Here is a 21950-nt window from a genome sequence, read left to right as displayed (position 1 = left end):
AAAGAAAGAAAGAAAGAAAGAAAGAAAGAAAGAAAGAAAGAAAGAAAGAAAGAAAGTCAAGTCTTGCTATTATACAGTTTCATACTGGCTCAAGTCTGGTAAGGAAGAGGGGGTTGACAATGCTTGCCAGCATATTGCACTCAGTTCGTCCCAGGACTAAAGGCAGCGGCAATACAAATTTGTGCTTGGCCTTGGACTTCTTGTCCTGGAGGGCAATGAATCGTTGCCTTGATATTGCGGCCGTTCACTTCCAGTTTGATACTGTAGTGGACTTCATGGTACACATCGCCTACCTCGTTAATTCTCTCTTCCAGCATGTTTCTCCTCCGAAGGACTTCAAGGGATGCCTCGACGACCCCCGCTTTACGATGGCCTGATAATAAAATTTAGCTAGGGATTGAGACTTATTGGTTTATTGTTTTTTCAGCTCAACTCACCGTGATTCTTTGGGTGATCTTTGGGGTAATGCTGAAAGATCCGGCGGTCCGAAAAATAGATAGTTTCATAAGCGGTCATCTTCTCGTCTGGTTTAAATGCGCGATGCATATAAATCTCTGCAGACTCTCCCTGGTTGAGAATTCGGTCCTATTCGAGCATTAACGACTGACCAAGAGAGGGATGACAGAAATATTGGGTCTCCAGGGCGACTTAGGTGTGCAAACCTACCTTCCTAATAACCCAGTCCATGCAATCTCTTACATACTTCTGTCTATTTAGAGTATTATGGAAATAATGGGCCTCTAAATGTCCCCGAAATCTCTCGTTGTATGGTTCACTGAGGCATACTCCGAGATTCAGCCTGAGCTTCCGACGTGGGCCGTCCTCCTTATTTAGGGCGCGAAGAACACCGCCCCGAGATACTGCAGTAGTCATGTCTCTTGGATAAACGGTTAGCTTCATGGGCGGCATGAATATTAACAGGGAATAAGTTACATGTCCTGATCCAGATGGATGACGCTAAGTTTATCTGACCCGAAAGTGTCGTTGAGGCAACGCTTCAGAGCCGGCGATCCGGAAAATCCACCAAGGAGTAGAATGGCCTACAGCTATTAGCAACAGCTAGTATAATCACAACGGGGTGGGTGCGTCCAGGGACGGCAGACGGCACTAGGCGGCTTTACCTCGACCTCTTGGCCACGAAGTTGCTCCAGCTGTTCGGTGATCAATTTCACTGTTCCTTCTAAACTTCGCCTGAAGTAGTTATTCATTTGGTCCCTATAATACCGTCAGAAGGTGGATATATTGTAGTCTTGCTGGTGTCATACTTGGTGACGAAAAGTATCCCAGTTCCAAAATTCCTCGTCGAGTCCTCCCTTAAGCCGAAAATGCGCAGCTCTCTACTCTCTCCCTCCTCCCAGTCAGCCGGGTCGTAGATTCGTTTTCTCTCGTGTTCGAAGGCTCGAAATAGGTCTTCTTGAAGGACTGCTTCCTTGGAATACCTGGGCTCCCTGCCCAGCTCAATGATGTGTGCCAGCCTTTCTCTAGATTCTTCAATAAACGCCTGGTTTATATAGCTCGAACCGCAGTCCTTCCCTGTTAGCATTGTTAAAATACTGTTCAGTATAGGTACTAGAAGGGGGATTACCGGCTGGGGTGACTATTTCATCGAATCTGAAGGGATCCTCCTGCCGTACCTTGTAGGTGATCGCATCCTAGATAGGCGTGAACTATCAGTCACCTATAGCGGCGGGCAAAACACAAATCCAGAGTGATCTTACGACGGTACCACCTCCAGCATCGCACACAACAAAGTTAGACTCTTTCTGCAGATTGTGAGTATCACCAAGAGACACAAGCACAGCGGTCATACACACTTTTATAATTTCTCGAATATTCTCGTGCCGCAGTGCAAAGGTCACTGCAGCCTCAGGTTCATCAATAATAAATATGGAGAACTCCCTTCCTCTCATGTCCGTTCTGTCCACTACCTCAAGCGTAATTTCCTGCATTGTGAGCTGTGCAAACGTTGACCACTTGGATGGCACGCATAGCGCTAGTTCGACCTCCCAGGTGTTATTGAAGCCCTCATATTTCCCCAATTGACCATGAGTATGCTTGAAGACTTTCATAAGGTAGTCCCGAATGGCGTCCCTGGCAGTTTTGCCTACATTGCGGAGTGCCTCCCTCGGCTGTGCCAGCCGGTCATCGTCCTGGTCCTCCCCGTCATCATCCAGCAACAGCTTCGGGAGTTGAACGATGCAGTTAATCGACTTTATATCATCAATCTCTGATAGATTACGTAGTGTATGTTGCACTTCATGGCCCCAAAGGAATTTCCCATCACGGTACCAGCTTTCGCTGGGCACAAATGGGCTCGCTCCATTGACAAATCGACTGGCCAGTGGCCAGTTTGCAATGTATCGGATCGCTCTTGGATGGACGTCTGTAGGAGGGTCATTAGGATCAAAGGCGATATATGAAATGGACGTCAAGGTCGTTCCATAATCGAGACATAGTAGAAGCTTTTTGGCAGGAGGAAGACTTTGCTCAGATCGTGGACTGTGTCGCAGCTGGACGCCATCCTCGTCCGATACCCGGCTTGTGGAGGCGCTGGTCGAGGAAGCGTTGGGGGCGAGTTTCCGCCGAACACGTCTTGGTGGGTTCGATCGCTGGGCCATAGCAAACCAAACCTGATGCTGTACATATAATAGGGAGCCCAGCACATCCAGGTGAATAAATTATCACGAATTCACCTTTGAAATTGGTGATTCAAAGCGGTGGGCAAGGCAGAGCGCAAGGCTGCGACCGATAGGCAGCGACCGATAGGCAGCGACAGTTCCTGGCTAAAACGACTTTGCTCGTCTGGTTGGGGCTGTTGCTGCAAGCTAACACGGTCTTGTTGAAGCCTTGTCTTAAACAGGCAGGCCGGCGCCAGATTAGTAGCACTTAGCGATTTAATTCAAATCGTTATCTCAGCTCCCGTCGCCAACCCCAACCCCCCAATATTATCTCACTGTTGATTAGACGAGCTATTCTATTGCTCGTGAATGCACGCTTTCATTTGAGAAAGTTTTTTTGCGACCCTCGTTTGACTCAGCGGCAAAATGAACCACCATCAAGATATCCCCGGAAACGGTGATTTTGAGGGTGTCAGCGGCAGCCGATTCTACTACCTGCAACATTACATCCCAGCGCACAAAATCTCTTTGGGAATCACCAACGACCATATCATTGCCGGTGCGAAGCGGAAAAGCAAGCCCCCAGCGCGCTTCATACATGGCGAGCGAGATATCCCGCAATTAGATAGATGGAAACTAAAGAAAAAGCCTCGAAAGTCAGCTACTACGCCGGACAAACAAAAAAAGGAAGGAACAGTATGTTGTCGCAAAAATAAAATATAGCAATCACACTGACCATAACACCCTTTGCCAGATCAGCGTCATAATCCCGCCTATCAACCTCGACTATGATTCGGGTGACTCACCGTTGACCGAACTGGAGGACCTGACGGACGAAATGGATGACTTGGCCTCTGACTCCCCCACTGATGATGCCCATGTTGCCGCTGAGAAGTTCTCCGAGCACCCCAAGCTAAATAACACGGATGAAGTTGGGGGAAGCCGGTTCGCACAAGAGAATGGATGTACTAAGTGTACAGGAAAGATGATCAATCTCCGCCACCAGGCACAACAGGCAGTCTTGCTGCGAAAGGAATATGAGACTCTCCAGCGACAAAACAACCGTCTCAGGGAAGAATTAGCCAACATCAGAGCATCGCAGCACACTTCCACCAGCGATCCCACAATCACTAAACTCTCTGTAGACGAATCTCTTGGCCAGAAGCATGAGATAAACAGACTTCGCCGTCGCCTTTCAAGTGCCCTTGAGCTTGTTGAGCTTGCCCGTCCCCCTCCGTCGTACGACGATGCTTTTGTCGCATCAACGGGCTTTATATACAAGGAAATGAATACATTGAGTAACTATGTGGTCTATACAGCAGATTCGCTCATCAAAATCCGAGTCCATCACGTAAAGGATGACACAATAAGCCAGGGTCTGACTCATCTCATCGAGCAAACCATAATCAACAAAGAGCTTTTATCCACGGAGCCCGTATCGGCGTTTCGCGCTCTTACTTTTGGCTTCATTCAAAAACGCGTGTTTCACGCCCCGGAGATATGGAGAGAACTGCATTTTGACGGCATAATGTTCAGGCAGTTCCAAAGTATTCTGGAGCAAAGCAGTATGTGACGGCTTGACTTCAGCCACTTGACATCATAAGTAATAACTTGGCTCACCACCATTTAATTTAACTTTAGTTTCACCTGAAGCCCTAGAAAAATACCACCGCGCAACAGTTCATCTTACCCTAACAAAGAATCCAGAATTTAAGGAAACGTTTGTTTCTGGGTACGCCGAAGAGATGCAATCCGAGTTTGCCAAAATGATGGCACCTTTAATCCGCTTAGAGGACATGGACGTTCACTTTAAGCGCCGAATGCGAACGTTATTCCGTCATGCCCTTACCCTGCGTGCGAGCTGCTACCCTCACATCGGAACGCGCTATCAACTCGTGCAGTTCAAACCAGGCTATGTATATGACCCGCAGACCATGCGTGCGGAAGACGAAGTCGGAGCAACCGTACATGTTCCGGAGGATGGTCGACAACGCCGCATTAAGGTTTGCGTGCATGGGCTGATGAAAGCCTATGCGGTGCAAGAGAATGCAACTGGACTTGACTTGATCCAAGAACTCAGCCAGCCATTTTTCCTGGAAGGTGACGGACATGGTCACATTATCAGTGATAAGGCAGCCGTTATTCTAGAATGACAGTTGGCTATACTATGAGGGCTGTATCACTGTCTTATGACCTGATATCAAAATTCTCGGTCAGTCACGACTTGGACCCCGTTGGCGTGACCAGTCGCCGGTAGGCATAGGATGGTCGTCCGCGTGCTTCAAAATTTATATCTCCAGCGGGCATACAGAGGGACAAGGTAATAACAACAAGGCGAGTGCCTAAAATGACAAGAAAAGACTTTTCTAAGTATTCTGGGCCCGGATTGTATATGGTAACCAGGAATTTCTTCCCAAGCCTCCTTGAGTATTCATTTCCCGTAGAGTGAATCTCCATTAGACTGTATGTCACTGGTAAGAAGTTCTTTGCAATCTTGTAGAGAAGATGTGGGTAAGATCTTATCAGACAAAACTATAATATTTTAGTCCTGGGTTGGAACCGATCATTATATAATGATTAACTGTCAAGGAGGTAGAAATCGTTGATTATCCTAGTTGTGTGATTCTAACTACGTGACTACCTTACAAAGGCGCGCGTAGGCGCTAGGCCGGATAGGGAACCCGCGGTCAACATATAATAAGCGCTAACTAGTTTTAACGTATTCGGTAAGCGAACCGCCATTGTAAGCCAGCCGCCATCTCCAAAACACATCGTAAATCCGATATATGCCACCCTTATATATCAACAAATATATTAATTTTTCTATCTGATTGTTTGTCCATGACTATAAATAAGGCTTGTAAATATTATATCTAATCTTCAAGGATATATAAACTCTATATTACTATTATACCGAAAGTTAGGCTTCTACAAGCCAGAAATATACATTTTTTTAATTATTAAATTAAATAAATCCCTAAAACTTCCTAAATAGTCTAGATACGACTTGAAAGGCCTTAGGCTATAAGGGAAAATCCCCTTATATCTCTATTGTTGAGATAGCAGGTTGTAATTTATCGGATTTACTATATGTTCTGGAGATGGCGGCTGGCTTGCAGTGGCCGCTCGCTTACCAGTTACGTTACCTTTATTCATAAAAACTTCCGGAAGCACGTCACGTAAGTGGCGATGCCGATTTCAATTTAATTAGGATCACCAGGGATGGCTTCTGAACAGAACATTCACATTGGGCAGTCTTTATGCCTGTTGTGCAGACAAGTTGCGACTGGTGGGTCACATATTCTTGGTATGTCCTACATTTTTTCCCCTAGCTTTGGCCCGTCTAACCTGTTCGCAGAGCCAAATCAGAAATCGCATACTGTCCCTGATTGTAGATATCCATGCGCACACTGTTCCCTGTCACGGTGCTCCATGGTCTGGTTTCATGCAGCGTGCTACGACGTTCTACAGAATAGCTACGAGCCTTCCAAGAAGCCTACTTCTGAAGATCTAACAAGGTTCGCTGATGCAACCAGGCCCGTTTATAAATGCGAATATGAAGAGCATAGGGAAACCTTGTCGGTGACAGAAGGACTCTTTAGCAAGTACACAAGAGAAACTATCCAAGACAGTTTTAGACAAGATTTGTTGGAGAAATTACCGGTTGAGTTAATAACTATAATCTCTGAGCTAATTTCTCCATGCTGGTATTTGACTGTACTTGGCGAGACACGTCGGTTAATTGAACTTTTGAGGGATAAAGGTGGAACCAAGAGTAAGCAGCTGAGTCTAGAACCAGAAATGTGGATGTCCACAATATTATATCGCGGAACCTCTTACGTGGCACAGCTCAGCAGCAGACCGTTCGAATCAACAAGCACTTTCGAACAATACCATACCACGCTACCTGCTAAGATCAGCAAAATTATTCTGTCAGTCGACTGTATCGGCATACGTGGGATACAATTCCTTGATCATCAGTCGAATCCCAAATCGGATGGGTCACCATGGTATGAGATTCTGGACGCGAGAGAGAGTGATTTGGAGATCTCTGTGAGCTGTGATGTATAGTTATCCAGCAGCAGTAGCGGCGCAGAAACTAACAAAATCAGGGCCTATTCATAAGAGGTATTCAACTCGTCTCAAATAGTCTATCTCCGTATAGAGCTTGGAGCTCTCCTTTCCCGCCTAAATTCCATCCATGGAACTTTTTCCAAGCCCGAGGTAAATCTCGCTTGGTCTATTTGGAAATCGATTCCCATATCCAAGGAGTACTTGTCTGCTGTGCCAACGCTAAGATTGTTGGGATCCACGGTTTCTCGGGCATATCGAAAGCATTCAGAGAGTTTATTGATCTAATAAATCAACGTACGAGCAACAGCTACAGGCACTGGATTTTTTTCCCCTTCAATAAACATGAATATATTAAAGCAGCTTGGATCCGAACATTCAAGTTTCGCCGTGGGCCAGCATCTAACCCTATCTTAGTAGTATGTGGCTTCTTTCCCAATATCTTATCTATAGCTCATCAGTAAGCTCCAAACTTCACTAGGGAGAACTATCACATTCGGACCTCAATTCCCAGCTCGGATTATCGATCAATACGAATACCGCCCTTTGGTCAGGGATGGCGACGGTGCTATTTCGGGGATTTTTCATGATGGACTAGATCCAACCACAAAGTACATTTCCGACGTTGGAGTCACCTGCAATAGCCAACATGGTGTTGGGCCGCTGGAGCCTCTGCCTTCGGATGCACGCCTTGAAACCCCAGCAGTCCCACCCGGTCGAGGCTCCATCTTTAGTACATGGTACATGACAAAAGCGTCTCTCAAAGGCGTTGTAAAGGTGCGTGTATGCAGGGATAAAGAACAGTCACACCAACCATGTCTGGGTCTTCTACTATATTATAGTGATGGACATATTGAATCGATTGGACAGGTGCGATGGGATCACGATATAAGTCGGGAGACTGTTAAGCCTATATACATTGAGAGCAGTGTAGTTGACGGACGAGATTACATTAAGGACATCCGATGTGGCATTTATGATACTGATCTTAAGGTAGAAAGAAGTGCATGCCAAAAGCTACCAGAGTGTGGAATCATTGTTTGGTGGTTTGGCCAGCTTGGTGACAGGATAATCACATATGACGACTAGGAGAAAAGAAGAATATAACTTTCCGTTCTGAGGATCAATATCAGGAGGTACTCCAAACTGCAAGAGCCAGCCAATAATTTCCATGATCCTAGTCAGATGGCGGGCGGTTAGCCTTCATCATTTGGGCGGCTTTACTGATCAGCTGGGCCTCTGAGGAGTGTAGCTCAACGTACTGAGTACCCTCGGCCAAGTCATCGGAGCCAAACAAGGGGGAAAGGTGAATATCATCTCGAGTGCACCGCCATGCTCTGCCTTTGGTGCCAAATGATGTGAAAGCATACACAAATTGCAGCTCAGGGTGCCCTCCGAGAGATCTCATACAAGCGTCGAATGCTTGGACCTCGGCATCCTGGACTTCCTGAAGCCCTGCGTTCAATTTTACCTCGTGGAAGACAAGAACCGCCAATCTACTATCTCTGCCAAAGTACTCTATCGTTATATCCACTCGTCGACGGCCACATCCCCCCGGCGGAGTCTCCGACGAGACAACCCATTCCTTCTCCGCGAAGAGGTGTTTGTTCCATAGATGAAAAACCATAATTTGGCCGATGCCCATTCTCGTCCGAAGCTTGCTCCTGAGCTCTCTCCCAAAGAATTTTGAGGACTCCGTCGGTAATCAGCGACATGATCTTGTATTGATTAGCTACAAGATAAGAAGTTGTTTCTCCCTTCACCTACCAGTCAGGCTTTGATTTCGATTGGTTGCAACCCTCTGAGATTTTGCGAAGGGCAAGGTAAAGGTGATCAATAACACGGCTGTTTTGCAATAGAGAACCGGTAAATTGTATTGGAGAAATTTGCATATGTTAAAGACAAGGTAAGCTTCTGGCTGAGGCGATGACAGTCCTTTGTAGCTTAAGGAAAGTGGCAGTGCCCAAGCCATATGGCATTGATATCTTGAGTGTAGTAAGTAGCAACAAGATGCTTGTTTTCCTTTACTTGGCATATAGCATCGCAGGCGGGTAAAATTTGTAATGTCACGAAGGCCAACCCAGCCAGTTACTGGTCCTTCCTGGTGCAGTTCTTTCCCGTTTGACTCGAACGATAGGTTTTACTCTGACTCTGAATGAATACAGAAACATTTTTTCTTTCACTTTTTCGATAGCTTCACTAGTAGATTGCATCCAGGTTGGATGTAATACAGTGATTTATTGCGAACCCAGATATTATGCACAAAGAGCCAGGGCGTCTAACCTCGATACGCAAATCGTCCTATCTATACAGAAAAATAGTAGAACAATCATTCATTGAAGCTTGAATGTCAGTATGCCGGGGATATCAATCTCTGTTGACCGACACCAGCCACATTTCCAATTGGAGAAAGTCGAGACGGACCGTCCCCGCACGGTCAACCGTGGTCGGAAGACCTACCGAGGGGAAACGAAGACTCGGTGGGCCGAATGGGTCCCGAGAATCCTATTCGGTGCTAGCCTGCATTGATCACCCGAATCTGCACGAGAGATCATTTGAGGTTGAACTCCGTAGATAAGCCGGTCAAATAAGGATTCCGAGTGTCATCCGAGTCGAGAGAAGTCCATGATGGCTATGCTTAATTATAGGCTATATTACTTTTATCACTATATGAATTGGACTGCGGTGGATTGGCGTATCTAAGCCCAACTTTGACTTGTGCACCGATACAGAGATATTTCTCACTCTTAGATATCAAGGACTGCTACTCCCCAGGAGACAAGCACATCCAATATTGTCCCAAGTCTTCAATAGTATGGTTCGTCGCCAACAGAAAACGCGAGGGCAAAATGGGGCGAAGAAAATTTTTGCACTACACTAGGCTAATATTAGAAATTAGTATATAATCATACCATGAAGCCGAATATCGCCAGATTGTCAAAAACCTTCACGAGGGGTATCCGGTACCCGTGAGGGGTACAATTAACATCTCCAACCTGCTTACCGTCTAGCTACACTCTATTGGGCAAGTTTTGTGTTCTTTATCGCAACTTTTTCATCGAGTATCCACTGTTGATACACGGTAAGTCTTTGGTGGTGGGCCGCGGTATCACGTAATTTTTACCGTACTTCATTGATGTGCACGGACCACGTGATTAGAACAGAAGCCTGCATTAACACTGAACAGCTACACTCATGCTCATAGACTGATCTGCTGGGGATAATCAAAAGGGGTATGGATTCTGGTTGTAGTATACTATATGTTGTTGTGTCTGAATGAGCGCACAACTGTTGGGCTGAGATAAGATGTAGTATATCTCAATTGGCACGATGCGGTTATATATATTGCGAAGATACTAATCGTGCGTGGTAGTACTAGCTCCACCAACATTATCCAACAAGATGATATCAATTTTATAATTGTCTAGTGGGTCAAGAAGAAAGCTCAGGTCTTAGTGACATTAAAATTGAATTGAATCTATAAAGTCTAGTAACCCAACCCATATACATATGTACATATAGCCGACGTGGTAAGAAGCGTCAAAATCATAAAACAAAACACCCACACAGTAATCACTCGCATTCAGCCTCATACTGTGACCTGGGCCTCATCTGTAAGGATAATAAGGTCCACTTAAAGTCTGGCAGATCCACTCAGCTTGGCAGAGATCAATCTGCCAATCTCCGGATCAACCTTGTTAAACATATCGACGACACCGGTCCTCAACTCTGCGGGGAGGGTCACGAGAGTTTCCGAGATGTTTGATGCGCACAGTCTGCGCTCGGCATCATCAAAGACGTTTCTCCACAGAGCTCTCGGCTGCACGAAATCTGCTTCGGTCACAGGGATGTTGTTCAATCCTAGAACAGCGCCCTTAAGGAACTCTGCATGACGTACGTCTTGTGTAGACTGCTGCGTCTGGACTGCAGGCGTAAACATATTGGGGTTGTAATTCGGGTCTGCGCCGTAGTTGGGGGTCTGGGTCAGACCGTCACGCTCAAAGGGAGCATATACAGGTGCCACGGGCCGGTTTGGTGGCAGGTGGGTGTAGTTGGCTCCGAGACGGTAGCGTTGGGCGTCAGGGTAGGCGAACATGCGGGCTTGGAGCACTATTGAAGGGTTTATTAGCACTAGATTCGAAATGCATTTAGCGGATTGAGAATGGGGTTTCACATACTGGGATCCGGCGTGTAGGTGATACCGGGAACCATGTTGGATGGAGAGAATGCTGCCTGCTCGATTTCGGCAAAGTAGTTGGCAGCCTAGATGTTTGTTTTAGTATGGAATGCAGCTCAGTTGGGGGGGGGGGGGTCGGGTTAGCCCTTACGTTTCTATTCAATGTCATCTTGCCAACCGGAATGAGAGGGAAGTCCTTGTGTGGCCAGACCTTGGTAATGTCAAAGGTCATCAGGCCGGCCTTCTCGGCCTCTTCAGGCTTCATAACCTGGATGTAGAGACCCCAAACTGGGTAGTTCTTACGTGCGATCGAATCGAACAACTCCGTAGTATGGTAATCAGCATTGGCACCAGCAAGGCGTGTAGCTTCGTCTTCGGAAAGATTGCCGACGCCTTGCTCGGGGCGGAAGTGGAACTTGCAGTAATTGAAGGATCCATCGGGAGCGACAAGCTTGAAGGTGTGGAGACCGAAACCAGTGATGCGACGGACGGAGGAAGGGATACCGCGGGAGCCGAACAGATGAAGAAGACCGTGGACACTCTCGGGGCTGTTGACATGGAAATCCCAGAACTTGGATTGACGTGAGCAATTGCGGAAACCCAAGGAGCAGCAGGTGTTGCCCTTACCATTGTAAAGTCATGTGCGTTTGTTTGCGGGTGCTTCTTGTGAGCGCGGTTGACTGCCGGGAACTTGATAGGATCCCGGACCCAGAAAACGGGCTGCTATGGTTAGTATGGCTGTTACAGGTATATCATGTGTATGTGATGTATCATACCGTGTGATTGCCAACAATATCGTGGTTACCCTCCTCGGTGAAGAACTTCACACCGAAGCCACGGACATCGCGAACCGTATCGGCACTACCCTTCTCACCACCAGTGGTACTGATTCTGCAAAGAACCGGCGTCTTCTTGCCAACTCCGTTGAGGAACTTGGCACTAGTGAGATGGGAGATATCATGGGTAACTTCGAACTCTCCCCAAGCACCAGCTGCTTTGGCATGGACAACTCTAAACAGAGTAAGCAATCAAGTAAGCCAAAAGTGACCAGCTGTCTGGCAATTACCTTTCCGGGATCCGTTCACGGTTGAAATGAGCCAGAGTCTCGAGAAGCGTCGTGTCGGCAAGGGTAACCAAGCTGCCACCACCGAAAGTTGGGAGAGTCGTGGAGACCGAGGGGTCCGAAATAGGTTGCCCTACAAGTACATCCGTCAGCCAAGGTTGTTGACTTATTATGTTTTATTAATGCCTACCCTCAGCCAAAGTATACTGATGTGGTGTCTTCTTGATCATGTTGATGTGGGTTGTATGAATGGAGAATGAGTAAATGTCTGACGCAATTGCTCTATTGTTATTTCTGGAGTACAAATTGAGGAATCTGGGGTTCACATCAATCTAGGCCCATCGCCCCTATATATATTTTTCTCTTAGATGTGGACCGACACAATTTGACGTCCATATTCCCCATTGAAGGTCTCCGGCCTATTCTCGGAGGTGGATACTCGGCACGGTGCTGACGCCTCATTGGGAATATTCGGGCTTCCTTATCGCTATGAGGTGTAATTCGAAAATCGTCAGTGGCACGCACAAATTTGTGGATACGAGAAAATTGAAGCTATAGTGGAGCAGCAAAAACCCTCACCATTTCCGTTTCGTGATGGTTTCCCCTCATGAGGGGAAAATTGAAACCCAGCATGCCGCGTGAGGGGAAGGCCAGTATCACGTGAAAAAAGCGAGGGAATGCGCGCCACAAGTGGCTTTTCTGAGTATGACTATTTAGAGTATGGGCGCTAAAAGTCCCGTGTTCCTGTTACTATGTCCCCTTTCGGAAGTAGTATCTGGAGTCCGATCGATCGCCGAACCATCTCCACCGTCGGATTTTCTACGGTCATTCTTGGTCAATCTTAGCTCAGCCTTAGCTTGACCTTACTTTCTCTGAATGCATCATATTCCATGAGCTATTTTTGAAAACCTTCACAATCCACCACGGAAAGTCGGCATCCCCCTCATTAATGACGATGTCTTTGAAAGTCTGGAGCATCAATCCTATAGAGGATGTCAGTATAAAAGAACCATGGATTCCAGCACCAAAGACATCTTCTTATCATCATCATCATCATCATCATCATCACAACAATAACAGTTACTACAATAACAAAAACAGCAAGATAACAACAACAACAACAACCTTCTTCCAAATCTTTCAATTCAATTTGCAATAGAATCACTATTTCTATCACTCCAACCATCACCATGAGTGCCCAAGTCAACAACAACCAATACGACTTCATCGTCGTCGGAGGTGGCACCGCTGGCAATGCTATTGCTGGTCGCCTTTCCGAGAACCCCAGCGTTCGTGTTCTCGTTGTCGAAGCTGGTATCGCCAACTCCGGCCAGATCGAGGACATCACCACCCCTTCCAAGGCCTTCGGACTCCGTGGCAGTCAATATGATTGGGCCTACAAGACTACCATGATCAAGCGTGACGACTATGAGCGTGTTGAAAAGCCTAACACTCGTGGTAAAGCTCTTGGTGGTAGCTCTTGTGCCAACTACTTCACCTGGATCCCCGGATCTAAGGCCACTTTTGATGACTGGTATGAGTTCGGTGGCAGTGACTGGACCTGGGACAACTGTGTGGAGTACCTCCGCAAGTGTGCTACCTACCACGATGACGAGAAGCTCTACCCCACTGATCTGAACAAGATCGGTACCGGTGGACCTGTCCAGATCTCCCACGCTGAGCTTGTTCCTGAGCTCGAGACCTTCCGTAATGCCCTCACCACTGCCTGGACCTCCAAGGGCGAGCCGCTTTCCGAGGACATTTACTCCGGTGAAATGCACGGTCTTACCCACTGTGTCGACACCATCTACAAGGGTCAGCGCCAAGGTAGCTGGCTGTACCTCGAGAACAAGCCGAACGTCACTATCCTGTCTCAGGTCCACTCCAAGCGCCTGATCATCGACCGCACCACCCAAACCTGTACTGGTGTGACCGTTGTCGACCCCACCAATGGTGCTGAGCTCAATCTCTACGCTACTCGCGAAGTTATTGTCTCCCAGGGTGTGTTCGAGACCCCTAAGCTCCTGCTTCTGAGTGGTATCGGTCCTGCTGCTGAGCTGAACAAGCACGGCATTGATGTGGTCGTTGACTCTCCCCATGTTGGTAAGAACCTGCTCGACCACCCGATTGTGCCCTTCGTCCTGCGCCTCAAGGATGGTGTTGCCCTTGATGACCACATTCACCGCGCTGGTCCGGCCAACGAGGCTGCTGTTTCTGCCTACCGCCGCGACAAGACTGGTCCGGCCGCTTCCGGTTTCCTGGAGCTGGTTGGCTTCCCTCGTATCGATGAGCGCCTGAACCGCTACCCTGCTTACCGCGAGGCCAAGGCTGCTAACGGTGGCCTTGACCCCTTCGGTCCTGCTGGCCAGCCTCACTTCGAACTCGACTTCGTTGGTCTCTTCAGCTCTGCCTTCCAGTGGCATTACCCTGTGCCCCCATCTGGTAGCTACATGACCGTTATTGTCGATCTCCTTCGCCCCGTGTCTGAGGGTGGTGAGGTTACCCTGAACAGCACCGACCCTCTCCAGCAGCCCAACATCAACCTTAACTTCTTTGCCAGCGACCTCGACGTCTTGGCCATGCGTGAGGGTGTCAGGTGGACTTACGATGTCCTCACCAAGGGCGAGGGCTTCAAGGATCTCGTTCTTGAGGAATATCCTTGGAACATGCCCCTCGACTCCGACGAGGCCATGAACAAGGCTGTCCTGGACCGCAGTCAGACTGGATTCCGTAAGTATTCCCTTTCCTGGCCTAATTTGAGATGCAATAACTAACCCCCTTTTCAGACCCTTGTGGTACTGCCCGTCTGGGCAAGAACGTCCAACAGGGTGTCGTTGATAACAAGTTGCGGGTCCATGGCATCAAGAACCTCCGCATTGCTGATGCCTCGATCATGCCTGTCATCCCTGACTGCCGTATCCAGAACTCGGTCTACATGATCGGTGAAAAGGTGAGAACATGGAATCTCTTCAAACTCCTGAAGTGCAGCATAGCTAATATCAATCGTGTCACAGGGTGCCGATATCATCAAGGCCCAGTACAGGGAATTGTATGAGCAGAAGAACATTCCCTACTTCTCTAGCAAGCTCTGAGAGTCTCTCGGTGAGACTTGAACGCTAGGAAGCGGCCTTACCGCGCTACATTACTATAGACAGATTGACAGTGTTTATTGCTTTGCTTTTTAGAATTAGACTCTAGCTTGCTAATGTCCTGTTATGTATTTACGTCAATATAACTGTATAGCTATACCAAACTCCTCCTCTCCCAAGTAGCATTATACAACTAGCCCTAGTAGCCGCTTTCATAGGAGACGGGTCTTCCATTTAGCAAGCAATATTCAAACCAGGACTTTAACAGTATACTTACTTCGGCCCAAACCACTCAACACTTCATTGAGGAAAACTCAAAGCAAATTGCTACATTCACCCTATTCGAAGGCCTTGAATACAAGAAACTCAAGAAGCCATAAAACTTCATTAGATAATGATGATCACAAACTCGTTGAAGAATTACTTTACGCCAAAAGGCATCTCAATGCCGAAGAGAATCCTTCCTGATGCCATTATCAGGTTCAGTCTACAGAAACTCCACTCTCTCTTGATATCATCTAATGCTCAAGTTGCTAGCTTAATCAACACCCTAGACCAGACAAATACTAGAAAGGCCCGCATTGCATTGCTCAACAGCCTCCCCATTCATGGCTCCATGTACGTACGCCGCACCAATCAAACTGAACGTTTCCTGCTCAACCGGTCTCAGAACGAACGCAGCACCAGCACCAGGTATAACCCAAACCTCATCTCCATCAAGCATCGACGCAGGACCAAGCCCAAGATATCGTTTCTCGGTTACAAACAGACGCCGTCTACCAAGCTTGCTTCTGAGCGCCTCGTGAAATTCGATATCATCTCCCGGGAGTGCACTGCTCTCCTCCCATGTCTGCCATTTAGTACTGCGGTAAGACTCCTCGATTTCATCAATAGTGGGAGTCCAGGGATCCTCCTCCTCCACCACGCCAAGAAAATGGAGTTTGTAAAGAAGATGAGTTAGAGTTTGGAGGTCAGCGCTGCTGAGGTTTTTATCTGGGTCTCCAAAGGTACGTTGAATTTCTTCGGACGGGAGATTTGAAATTGGCGGGTTTGATAGAACTTGTCGGATGTGGTATAGAGCTGCCTCAAGTACTACTAGATTTGGATCGTGTTCAGCGGCTCTGGCGGTCTCTTCTGCTTTGACACAGGTAAGTCGACATAGCATTCTTCGGAAAAAGTCCCCGTACGCTGTAGGGGCTGGGAAGGATCCGCCTCTCTTCTGGTCCGCGCATAATGTGCGCCATAGTGCTTCGGTTCTGGCCTGGCCATTATGGTAAGGGTGTGGGAGGAGTAATGCGAGCTCGAACCAGCGTGCGTCGAAGAACATGGACATCTGTTTGGGTCCGGAAGTTGTGTTTCCCGTTTGTAGGACGGTGTCGATTTTGACGCCGGATACTGGGAGGACATTCCAGGGGCTGGGTTGGATGGCGTGCTGAGGGAGATTCCCGGCAGCGTTGTAATTAGAGCACATCATGTTAACAAATGGGACACTGTAGTCTGGGACCCATGATGGGAGGTCAGGGACGTTGTGGAGAGAGCGATCGAGGACTGCAGAGAGCATGCGCAGTTCACCAGCGTTCCGGATTATTTCTTTTGTAGTGTCTGCGTAGACTTGCGCGATGGATTTCGAGTAGTCTGGCTTCCAGGGCACAGGTCCAGCTTTGAGTAGAAGACCGTAAAGTCCGAATACCTTGTCTCTTGGGTCTGTGGAGCGAAAGGTCCAGGTCTCGAAGAGAAGGTTCTCTAGAGAGAGGGCTTTGGGCATTGAAGCTCGTTCACCTTTTTGTAGGCGATCCTTCCACTGTGTCAGATGCACAATTTCACTCTCTATGGCCACCACGGGACTATTAATGTCGATAAAATCGGTTGAAGTAACTCTCCCCAAGACGAGCTGTCGGAAGTAGATTTGTTGGGCAACTGTACAGAATGCCCGCCACGGAACCTCGAATTTTCCACAATATCCGAGACATGTGTCGGAGAGAATGTTTTCTTGTATCACCCACAGTCTTCTGAGATACGGCCGTAGAAAAAGCGTAGCAAGAGCCTTCCACTCTTCCAGCGAAACATACGGAATATTAGCTGCGGCATATATCTCCTTGGGTTGGTGCGTGTAGGGAATGATTTCATTGGCATGAATAAGATCTCCTTTCGCAGAATACAGTTTCTGGATCGTCTCAACAGCCACTTCGGTATCATCGTCTTCTAGTCCAAGCCATATAAGAGTGTAAGAAGCACATTCATAGATCTGGTCCATGATCGACACCTGTGAAGCTCTCTCTTCGAGATTGCTCTGATCAATACAGATCTGGTCGACCCAACACCACATCTGAGGACCCTCGGGCCATGATATGGAAGGACAATCCACTTTACTTCTTTTCTCAGCCCCTTCAAGGCATTTAATAACCTCTTCAGCCCCGCTTTCCCGAGCATGATCGAGAGGCCGGTTGTTGTTCCCATCAACGATGTTGAGATCGGCACTGGCAGCGAGCAAGAGTTCCACGAAATCAAGCTTCCCAAGTCTCGCAGCATAGGACAGCGGAGTTCGACCATATTCGTCTTGAACGTCTATATCAACTCCGGCAGAGATCAGCTCCTCGACATACTCTTTCTTGTTCGTCATACAGGCTGAATGAATACTAGCGCGAAGTTGGTTGTTGGGATTTCTCTGGTTGCATCGCTTTGCCCAGGCATCCTTCGGCATAGATACTAGGATGTCATGTGCGCTTCGGCTGACATATAGAAGTTTCCCGTTTGCTACTATAGGCTCTCGATATTCAGGTGGGTACTTCTGAGAATAAGCCGCATGAGTTGCTTGAACGTGGGGTAGCTCAGTGTGTGGGTTTCCCCAGGTGTATGAGACGGCGTGGAACCAAGGGGCATCTTTCAAGTCGATGGTCTTTAGTCGCACGTGGACTGCTCCATCTTCGTCTTTGCCCTCCACTTTTATGAGTCTAATAGATGTGGGGGTGGGCAATGGCTCATATTCATACACATCTCTGGGCTCGCCTTGGGTGGAAAGGGTAGAGCTACTTTGATCGCTTGTCTCTGCCATTTTCTTCAACATCGCCCACTAAGTCAGAACACTGATTTTCGGAGTCTTTACCAGTAGTAAACAGATCGGATCTAGGGAGTCTATACGAAAAGTTGAAATACCAGCCACCGTCAAGGCGATCTTTCCAAATCAATTGACGCTAATTTACCGAACACGAGGATAATCAATTAAAGCAATAGAGCAAAGAAAGAAAGCCACCACAACACTACCACGTGAATAGCTACTCTGTAGCTGACACTCCCCAAGGCTCAGGATAGAGAAACAATTTCCCTTTAATAGGCTGCTGGCCCTATCAGGGACCAGAGGACCTTTCCCACGCTACAGTCTCACCAACCCACCCTCCTCGCTCACTAACCCCAAAGCTCCTGCAGAGTTCGACTCATCAAATAGCCGGCGCGCTTCTGTGTGAATTTGCTCTCTTGTCTCTTCCGGCAAGGCTTGGATTTGTTCCTCCAGAATAGCATACAGCTTCGCCGTGTGAAATTCACTGAGCGCCCCACCCAATAGCTCCTTTAGTTCCGTGTTACTCTTCTCGTGGAGACTATGGTCAAGGTCATCGAATGAAAGGATATTGGTAGCCCTCCCGTCGTCAGGATATGGTATCTCTTTCACAAGGTGCCTTTGAATCAAACCGCGCAGTTGTAATGAAGGGTGGCTGTATGTTATACTGTATGTTGTCACTCTTTGTTGGTTGACCTTAAACTTATCAACCTCTAAGACCTTTCTAACAGCATCTATCAGTTGTTGCTGCGTAAAGCTGTCTATCATGGATCGGATGCGCTTGATATGCAAGACGTCGTAGATAGGAATAGCCATGAGAGTCCTGGCCTTGATATCCTCGATATCACTCTCATCAAGTATCTTCATGCCACAGTCGCTCCCCTCAGTAGAAGTTGAGGAGCAAGAGGAAGTCTCTAGCGACATGCTGTCATCGATCATATTGTCGTCTAGGAGCGCATCTTTACACGGTTAGTGCCGAATCATATAACAGGTCGTCAGTCCTATCTTCCTACTGACTTCTCGACGTATAGCCCCCAGGAAAGTACTCAGATTCACTGGAAGGCAGAGGCTCCTCGCTATCAAAGTCGCTTTCATCATCCAACATTTCGTCGTCATCCGAAGCAGGAAGCTCTTGACTGAGGCACTCGAGCGAGGCTGGATCTGGTTCACCAAATTTGTATACATGATAGTAGTATTCGGGAGGCTGAGTGGTGTCATGACTGCTCAGCATTGTTGGGGACTGGCAGACAGAGGTATTAGGAGCTCGCGGAAGTACAATGGTCCAAGATGTTAGATCCGGCGCTGAGATAAACTCTTCTGCCATTTTGAGATTCTCAAGATAGATGGATGGAGACTGGGCAGAAGTTCAATAAAGGTTGTTTTAAAAGAATCACTACAGGGCGAAGTCATCATGACAAAAGCAGTTCCAATACTTACTTACCTCAATGTATCATGATGTGGTCACCTCTTCGCCATGACTCACGGGCGCCATATGCGAGTAACAAATTCACCATGTCTGCGTGACCTTTCAGAAAGGCCCATGATAATAAATTGATTTCCTCATCTTCTCGGTTTGGGTTGGCTCCGTGCACAAGCAACAACCTCATAATATCAAGATTCTGTTTAACTGTAGCAAGAAACAATGGCGTCCTCCCTTTCCGGTCACAGCAGTTGGGATCGGCTCTGTGATTCAGTAGCAGCTCCACTATCACGGTGTCCGCTTCCTGATCGTGGCTTCTCTTAAGTGTACGTAAAAGAAATGGCTCGTTCGTCATGGTCAAATCAGCACCGTTCTCGAGCAGTAGTTTTACCGCCGGCACCTTTCCTTCATCGATCGCAAAGGATAACGCGGTAAAGCCATGGACCAAGGCGTTAACATTGGCACCATGGCTCAGAAGTACTTCAATAACCTTATCATGTCTATAATAAGCGGCATATGCGAGGGGAGTCATGCCGTCGTTGTCTCTGCGTTCAGGGCTGACCCCATACTCAATCAACAAGCTGACTACTGCTGCTTTATCGCGATGCACTGCATTGAAAAATGCATCTGTCCCGACGTTGTCAACAGCTTCTCCCCCAATGTCTGCTCCGGCTTCAAGTAGCACACGCGCCGCCTCCAGTCTGCCCATACCGGTTGCAAGCGCGAGTGGTGAGGACTTGTTGGGATCCGCTCCATGCCGGAGCAGCGCTTTCACCACCTCCACATGTCCTTCATGCGCTGCGAGCTCGAGTGCATTATAGTTGAAGTAACCATCCAGGTCGACATCCAGATCAGCACCATTGACTAGTAAGTACTCCACAACATCAACATGCCCATGTCCTATCGCCCCGAGTAGAGGGGTACATACGCCGCCGACTACGCGATTGATGTCGGCGCCGTGGTGGAACAAAAGCTCAACAATCTCCTTATGTCCACACACTGCCGCTAGCATGATCGGCGTTGACCTGCACCGACGGTCGGGGAAGTCCCATTCATAAACAGGATCATAAGGCAAGGCAATGCTTGGGCAAGTACGAAAGCTGAGCTTGATGATAGAATGGTGGAGGCGACCAAGGGTGTTGGCATCTGCTTTTGCTCCAAGTGACTTCTTTGCTATTTCTATTTGGCCGTGCGCTGCGGCCCAGACGAGGGCAGAGCTCTCGCCATAGCGGGCATTGTGCTCAAGCAAATAAGTTTCTAGCAGGTGGTAAAAGCGACTGTGTGTTTGGATCAAAGCGTTCAGGTCTGCATCCGTGGATAGGTTGTCTGCGACTACTTGTAGAAGCTCGTTTGGTAGTTGGAGGAGGTGCATTTCCGATCAATATCGACCACAAGATTCACACGCAAAAAGTTGTTGCTTAACGGGGGGGCATTCCCCGAGTTGAAGCTGAAGTCCTACTCATTATTTAAATGGCATCTTTGTAGGAACGGTGTGAGTCAAGCTGCACTGACATGCATCTCGCATCCGGTGTGTAAGACATGTAAGACATGACTGTCGATGCACTTGTCAATGTTTGGTCGGGTTTATGCGGGTCAAGACCGAGTTCAAGATACGAAATAGCCAATAAAGAAGATGTAGCACTGCCTCGGGGTTTTTTAGTGCTTACTTCCATGTCGATCGCGCTGCGGCTCGAGGAGTAGAAAACTGGATCCAGCACTGCCTTCCGCTAAATCTGAGGCCTCCGCATTCCCATCCTTAAAATAGAATCAACTCTCATTCGAACCTTCATTGATATAAACCCACCTTTGCATTTCGAGTTCAATTTTCAATTATAATCATTTTCTTAAACCTTCCAAAAAAGACATATTTACACAATGGCAACAACAAATATCAACTACAGCGCCCTTGAACAAGGCTATGGTAAATAAACACTTCCCCACCTCAAACACCATCCAAACCCTAAGAACATGAACAGCCCTAATTAATAGTGAACACCAGAGCTCGAAATCAACACATTGACCCCCGTTCTCACCAAACGCCAGCAAATTACCCACGAGCTTAATCAACTTCAGACCCTCCGCGACTCTAATCTTTATTCCGCACAGCAAGCTCTCCTCAACTCCACCACTGTGTCAGACGATCAAGCCGCCCGCCAGGAACTCGACGATGCCCGATCCAGTATCAACAACACACTCCAACAAGTCCGCACGCTGGTAGATGAGCTTAGATATCTTGCGGATCCGAGTGATCCTCGTGTGCGGGCACAGGTCGATGCCGCAAAAAACCAAGTGCAACAGGCAATTCAGGATTACTATCGGTCGCAGACGGAGTTTGATCGCGCGCTCCGCGACCAGGTCTGGCGGCGATATGAGATTGCTAACCCTGAGGCATCGCCCGAAGAGGTAGAGCATGGGGTACAGCAGGTGTTGGCGGGGACACAGATGGTTTTCCAGGTATTT

At 47.9% G+C, this 21950-nt stretch overlaps 9 protein-coding genes across 9 annotated transcripts in view; 4 read left to right on the top strand and 5 right to left on the bottom strand.

The window, feature by feature from the left end:
- Window positions 1-2831, bottom strand: part of BDV27DRAFT_65963 (Hsp70 family protein) — a 2842-nt gene extending 11 nt beyond the window's left edge. Inside the window, exons 1-9 of the mRNA XM_032077225.1 lie at window positions 1815-2831; window positions 1719-1763; window positions 1586-1652; window positions 1266-1533; window positions 1122-1215; window positions 934-1040; window positions 667-877; window positions 438-585; window positions 1-373 (exon numbers count right to left, since the gene is read on the bottom strand). The exon at window positions 1-373 is cut by the window's left edge and continues 11 nt beyond it. Coding sequence (XP_031921713.1) covers window positions 141-373; window positions 438-585; window positions 667-877; window positions 934-1040; window positions 1122-1215; window positions 1266-1533; window positions 1586-1652; window positions 1719-1763; window positions 1815-2618 — 1977 coding nt within the window. The 5' untranslated portion in view covers window positions 2619-2831 and the 3' untranslated portion in view covers window positions 1-140. The remainder of the gene's footprint in view (window positions 374-437; window positions 586-666; window positions 878-933; window positions 1041-1121; window positions 1216-1265; window positions 1534-1585; window positions 1653-1718; window positions 1764-1814) is intronic.
- On the top strand, window positions 2832-4803 carry BDV27DRAFT_65987 (uncharacterized protein). Its single transcript, XM_032077227.1, has 3 exons — window positions 2832-3314; window positions 3373-4183; window positions 4260-4803. Exons 1-3 carry the CDS (start codon window positions 3045-3047, stop codon window positions 4769-4771), a joined length of 1593 nt encoding a protein of 530 aa, XP_031921712.1. The 5' UTR covers window positions 2832-3044; the 3' UTR covers window positions 4772-4803.
- Window positions 4804-5840: 1037 nt separating this feature from the next.
- Window positions 5841-7932, top strand: BDV27DRAFT_150279 (uncharacterized protein; the record flags this gene model as incomplete). The annotated part of the gene is made up of 5 exons (XM_032071203.1): window positions 5841-5925; window positions 5977-6683; window positions 6731-7108; window positions 7155-7727; window positions 7849-7932. 5 exons carry the CDS (start codon window positions 5841-5843, stop codon window positions 7930-7932), a joined length of 1827 nt encoding a protein of 608 aa, XP_031921711.1.
- A 2391-nt stretch (window positions 7933-10323) lies between these two features.
- BDV27DRAFT_163405 (catalase-like domain-containing protein) lies at window positions 10324-12159 on the bottom strand (the record flags this gene model as incomplete). Its single annotated transcript, XM_032073543.1, has 7 exons — window positions 10324-10799; window positions 10868-10952; window positions 11018-11437; window positions 11494-11586; window positions 11643-11877; window positions 11933-12062; window positions 12120-12159. 7 exons carry the CDS (start codon window positions 12157-12159, stop codon window positions 10324-10326), a joined length of 1479 nt encoding a protein of 492 aa, XP_031921710.1.
- Window positions 12160-12859: 700 nt separating this feature from the next.
- BDV27DRAFT_137387 (GMC family oxidoreductase) lies at window positions 12860-15177 on the top strand. The gene is made up of 3 exons (XM_032068976.1): window positions 12860-14659; window positions 14716-14879; window positions 14944-15177. Exons 1-3 carry the CDS (start codon window positions 13120-13122, stop codon window positions 15019-15021), a joined length of 1782 nt encoding a protein of 593 aa, XP_031921709.1. The 5' UTR covers window positions 12860-13119; the 3' UTR covers window positions 15022-15177.
- Window positions 15178-15568: 391 nt separating this feature from the next.
- On the bottom strand, window positions 15569-18070 carry BDV27DRAFT_163403 (Ankyrin and HET domain protein; the record flags this gene model as incomplete). The annotated part of the gene is made up of 1 exon (XM_032073542.1): window positions 15569-18070. One exon carries the CDS (start codon window positions 18068-18070, stop codon window positions 15569-15571), a length of 2502 nt encoding a protein of 833 aa, XP_031921708.1.
- A 103-nt stretch (window positions 18071-18173) lies between these two features.
- Window positions 18174-19077, bottom strand: BDV27DRAFT_65904 (uncharacterized protein). The gene has a single exon (XM_032077224.1). The coding sequence runs from the start codon at window positions 19007-19009 to the stop codon at window positions 18389-18391; it is 621 nt and encodes a 206-aa protein (XP_031921707.1). The 5' UTR covers window positions 19010-19077; the 3' UTR covers window positions 18174-18388.
- Window position 19078: 1 nt separating this feature from the next.
- BDV27DRAFT_65903 (ankyrin repeat domain-containing protein) lies at window positions 19079-21027 on the bottom strand. Its single transcript, XM_032077223.1, has 2 exons — window positions 19512-21027; window positions 19079-19424 (listed from the first exon to the last, which is right to left on the bottom strand). Exon 1 carries the CDS (start codon window positions 20860-20862, stop codon window positions 19513-19515), a length of 1350 nt encoding a protein of 449 aa, XP_031921706.1. The 5' UTR covers window positions 20863-21027; the 3' UTR covers window positions 19079-19424; window position 19512.
- A 338-nt stretch (window positions 21028-21365) lies between these two features.
- BDV27DRAFT_163400 (t-SNARE) lies at window positions 21366-21935 on the top strand (the record flags this gene model as incomplete). The annotated part of the gene is made up of 2 exons (XM_032073541.1): window positions 21366-21411; window positions 21490-21935. Coding segments are annotated over 2 exons (492 nt in total), but the record flags the coding sequence as incomplete, so codon positions are not given.
- Between the last annotated feature and the right edge of the window lie 15 nt (window positions 21936-21950).

The sequence above is a fragment of the Aspergillus caelatus genome (genome assembly GCF_009193585.1).
Source record: "Aspergillus caelatus strain CBS 763.97 unplaced genomic scaffold BDV27scaffold_318, whole genome shotgun sequence".
Classification (NCBI taxonomy): Eukaryota; Fungi; Ascomycota; class Eurotiomycetes; order Eurotiales; family Aspergillaceae; genus Aspergillus; species Aspergillus caelatus.
The sequence above is the reverse complement of the archived record's forward strand: the minus strand, read 5'-3'. Positions and strand labels throughout refer to the sequence as shown.

Coding starts and splice junctions, on each gene's coding strand:
- BDV27DRAFT_65987 (XM_032077227.1), top strand. CDS start 3,045: ATGAACCACCATCAAGATATCCCCGGAAACGGTGATTTTGAGGGTGTC. Junction 3,315..3,372: donor AACAAAAAAAGGAAGGAACA/GTATGTTGTCGC, acceptor ACCCTTTGCCAG/ATCAGCGTCATAATCCCGCC. Junction 4,184..4,259: donor AAGTATTCTGGAGCAAAGCA/GTATGTGACGGC, acceptor ATTTAACTTTAG/TTTCACCTGAAGCCCTAGAA.
- BDV27DRAFT_137387 (XM_032068976.1), top strand. CDS start 13,120: ATGAGTGCCCAAGTCAACAACAACCAATACGACTTCATCGTCGTCGGA. Junction 14,660..14,715: donor CCGCAGTCAGACTGGATTCC/GTAAGTATTCCC, acceptor CCCCCTTTTCAG/ACCCTTGTGGTACTGCCCGT. Junction 14,880..14,943: donor TCTACATGATCGGTGAAAAG/GTGAGAACATGG, acceptor ATCGTGTCACAG/GGTGCCGATATCATCAAGGC.
- BDV27DRAFT_65904 (XM_032077224.1), bottom strand. CDS start 19,009: ATGATCGATGACAGCATGTCGCTAGAGACTTCCTCTTGCTCCTCAACT.
- BDV27DRAFT_65903 (XM_032077223.1), bottom strand. CDS start 20,862: ATGCACCTCCTCCAACTACCAAACGAGCTTCTACAAGTAGTCGCAGAC.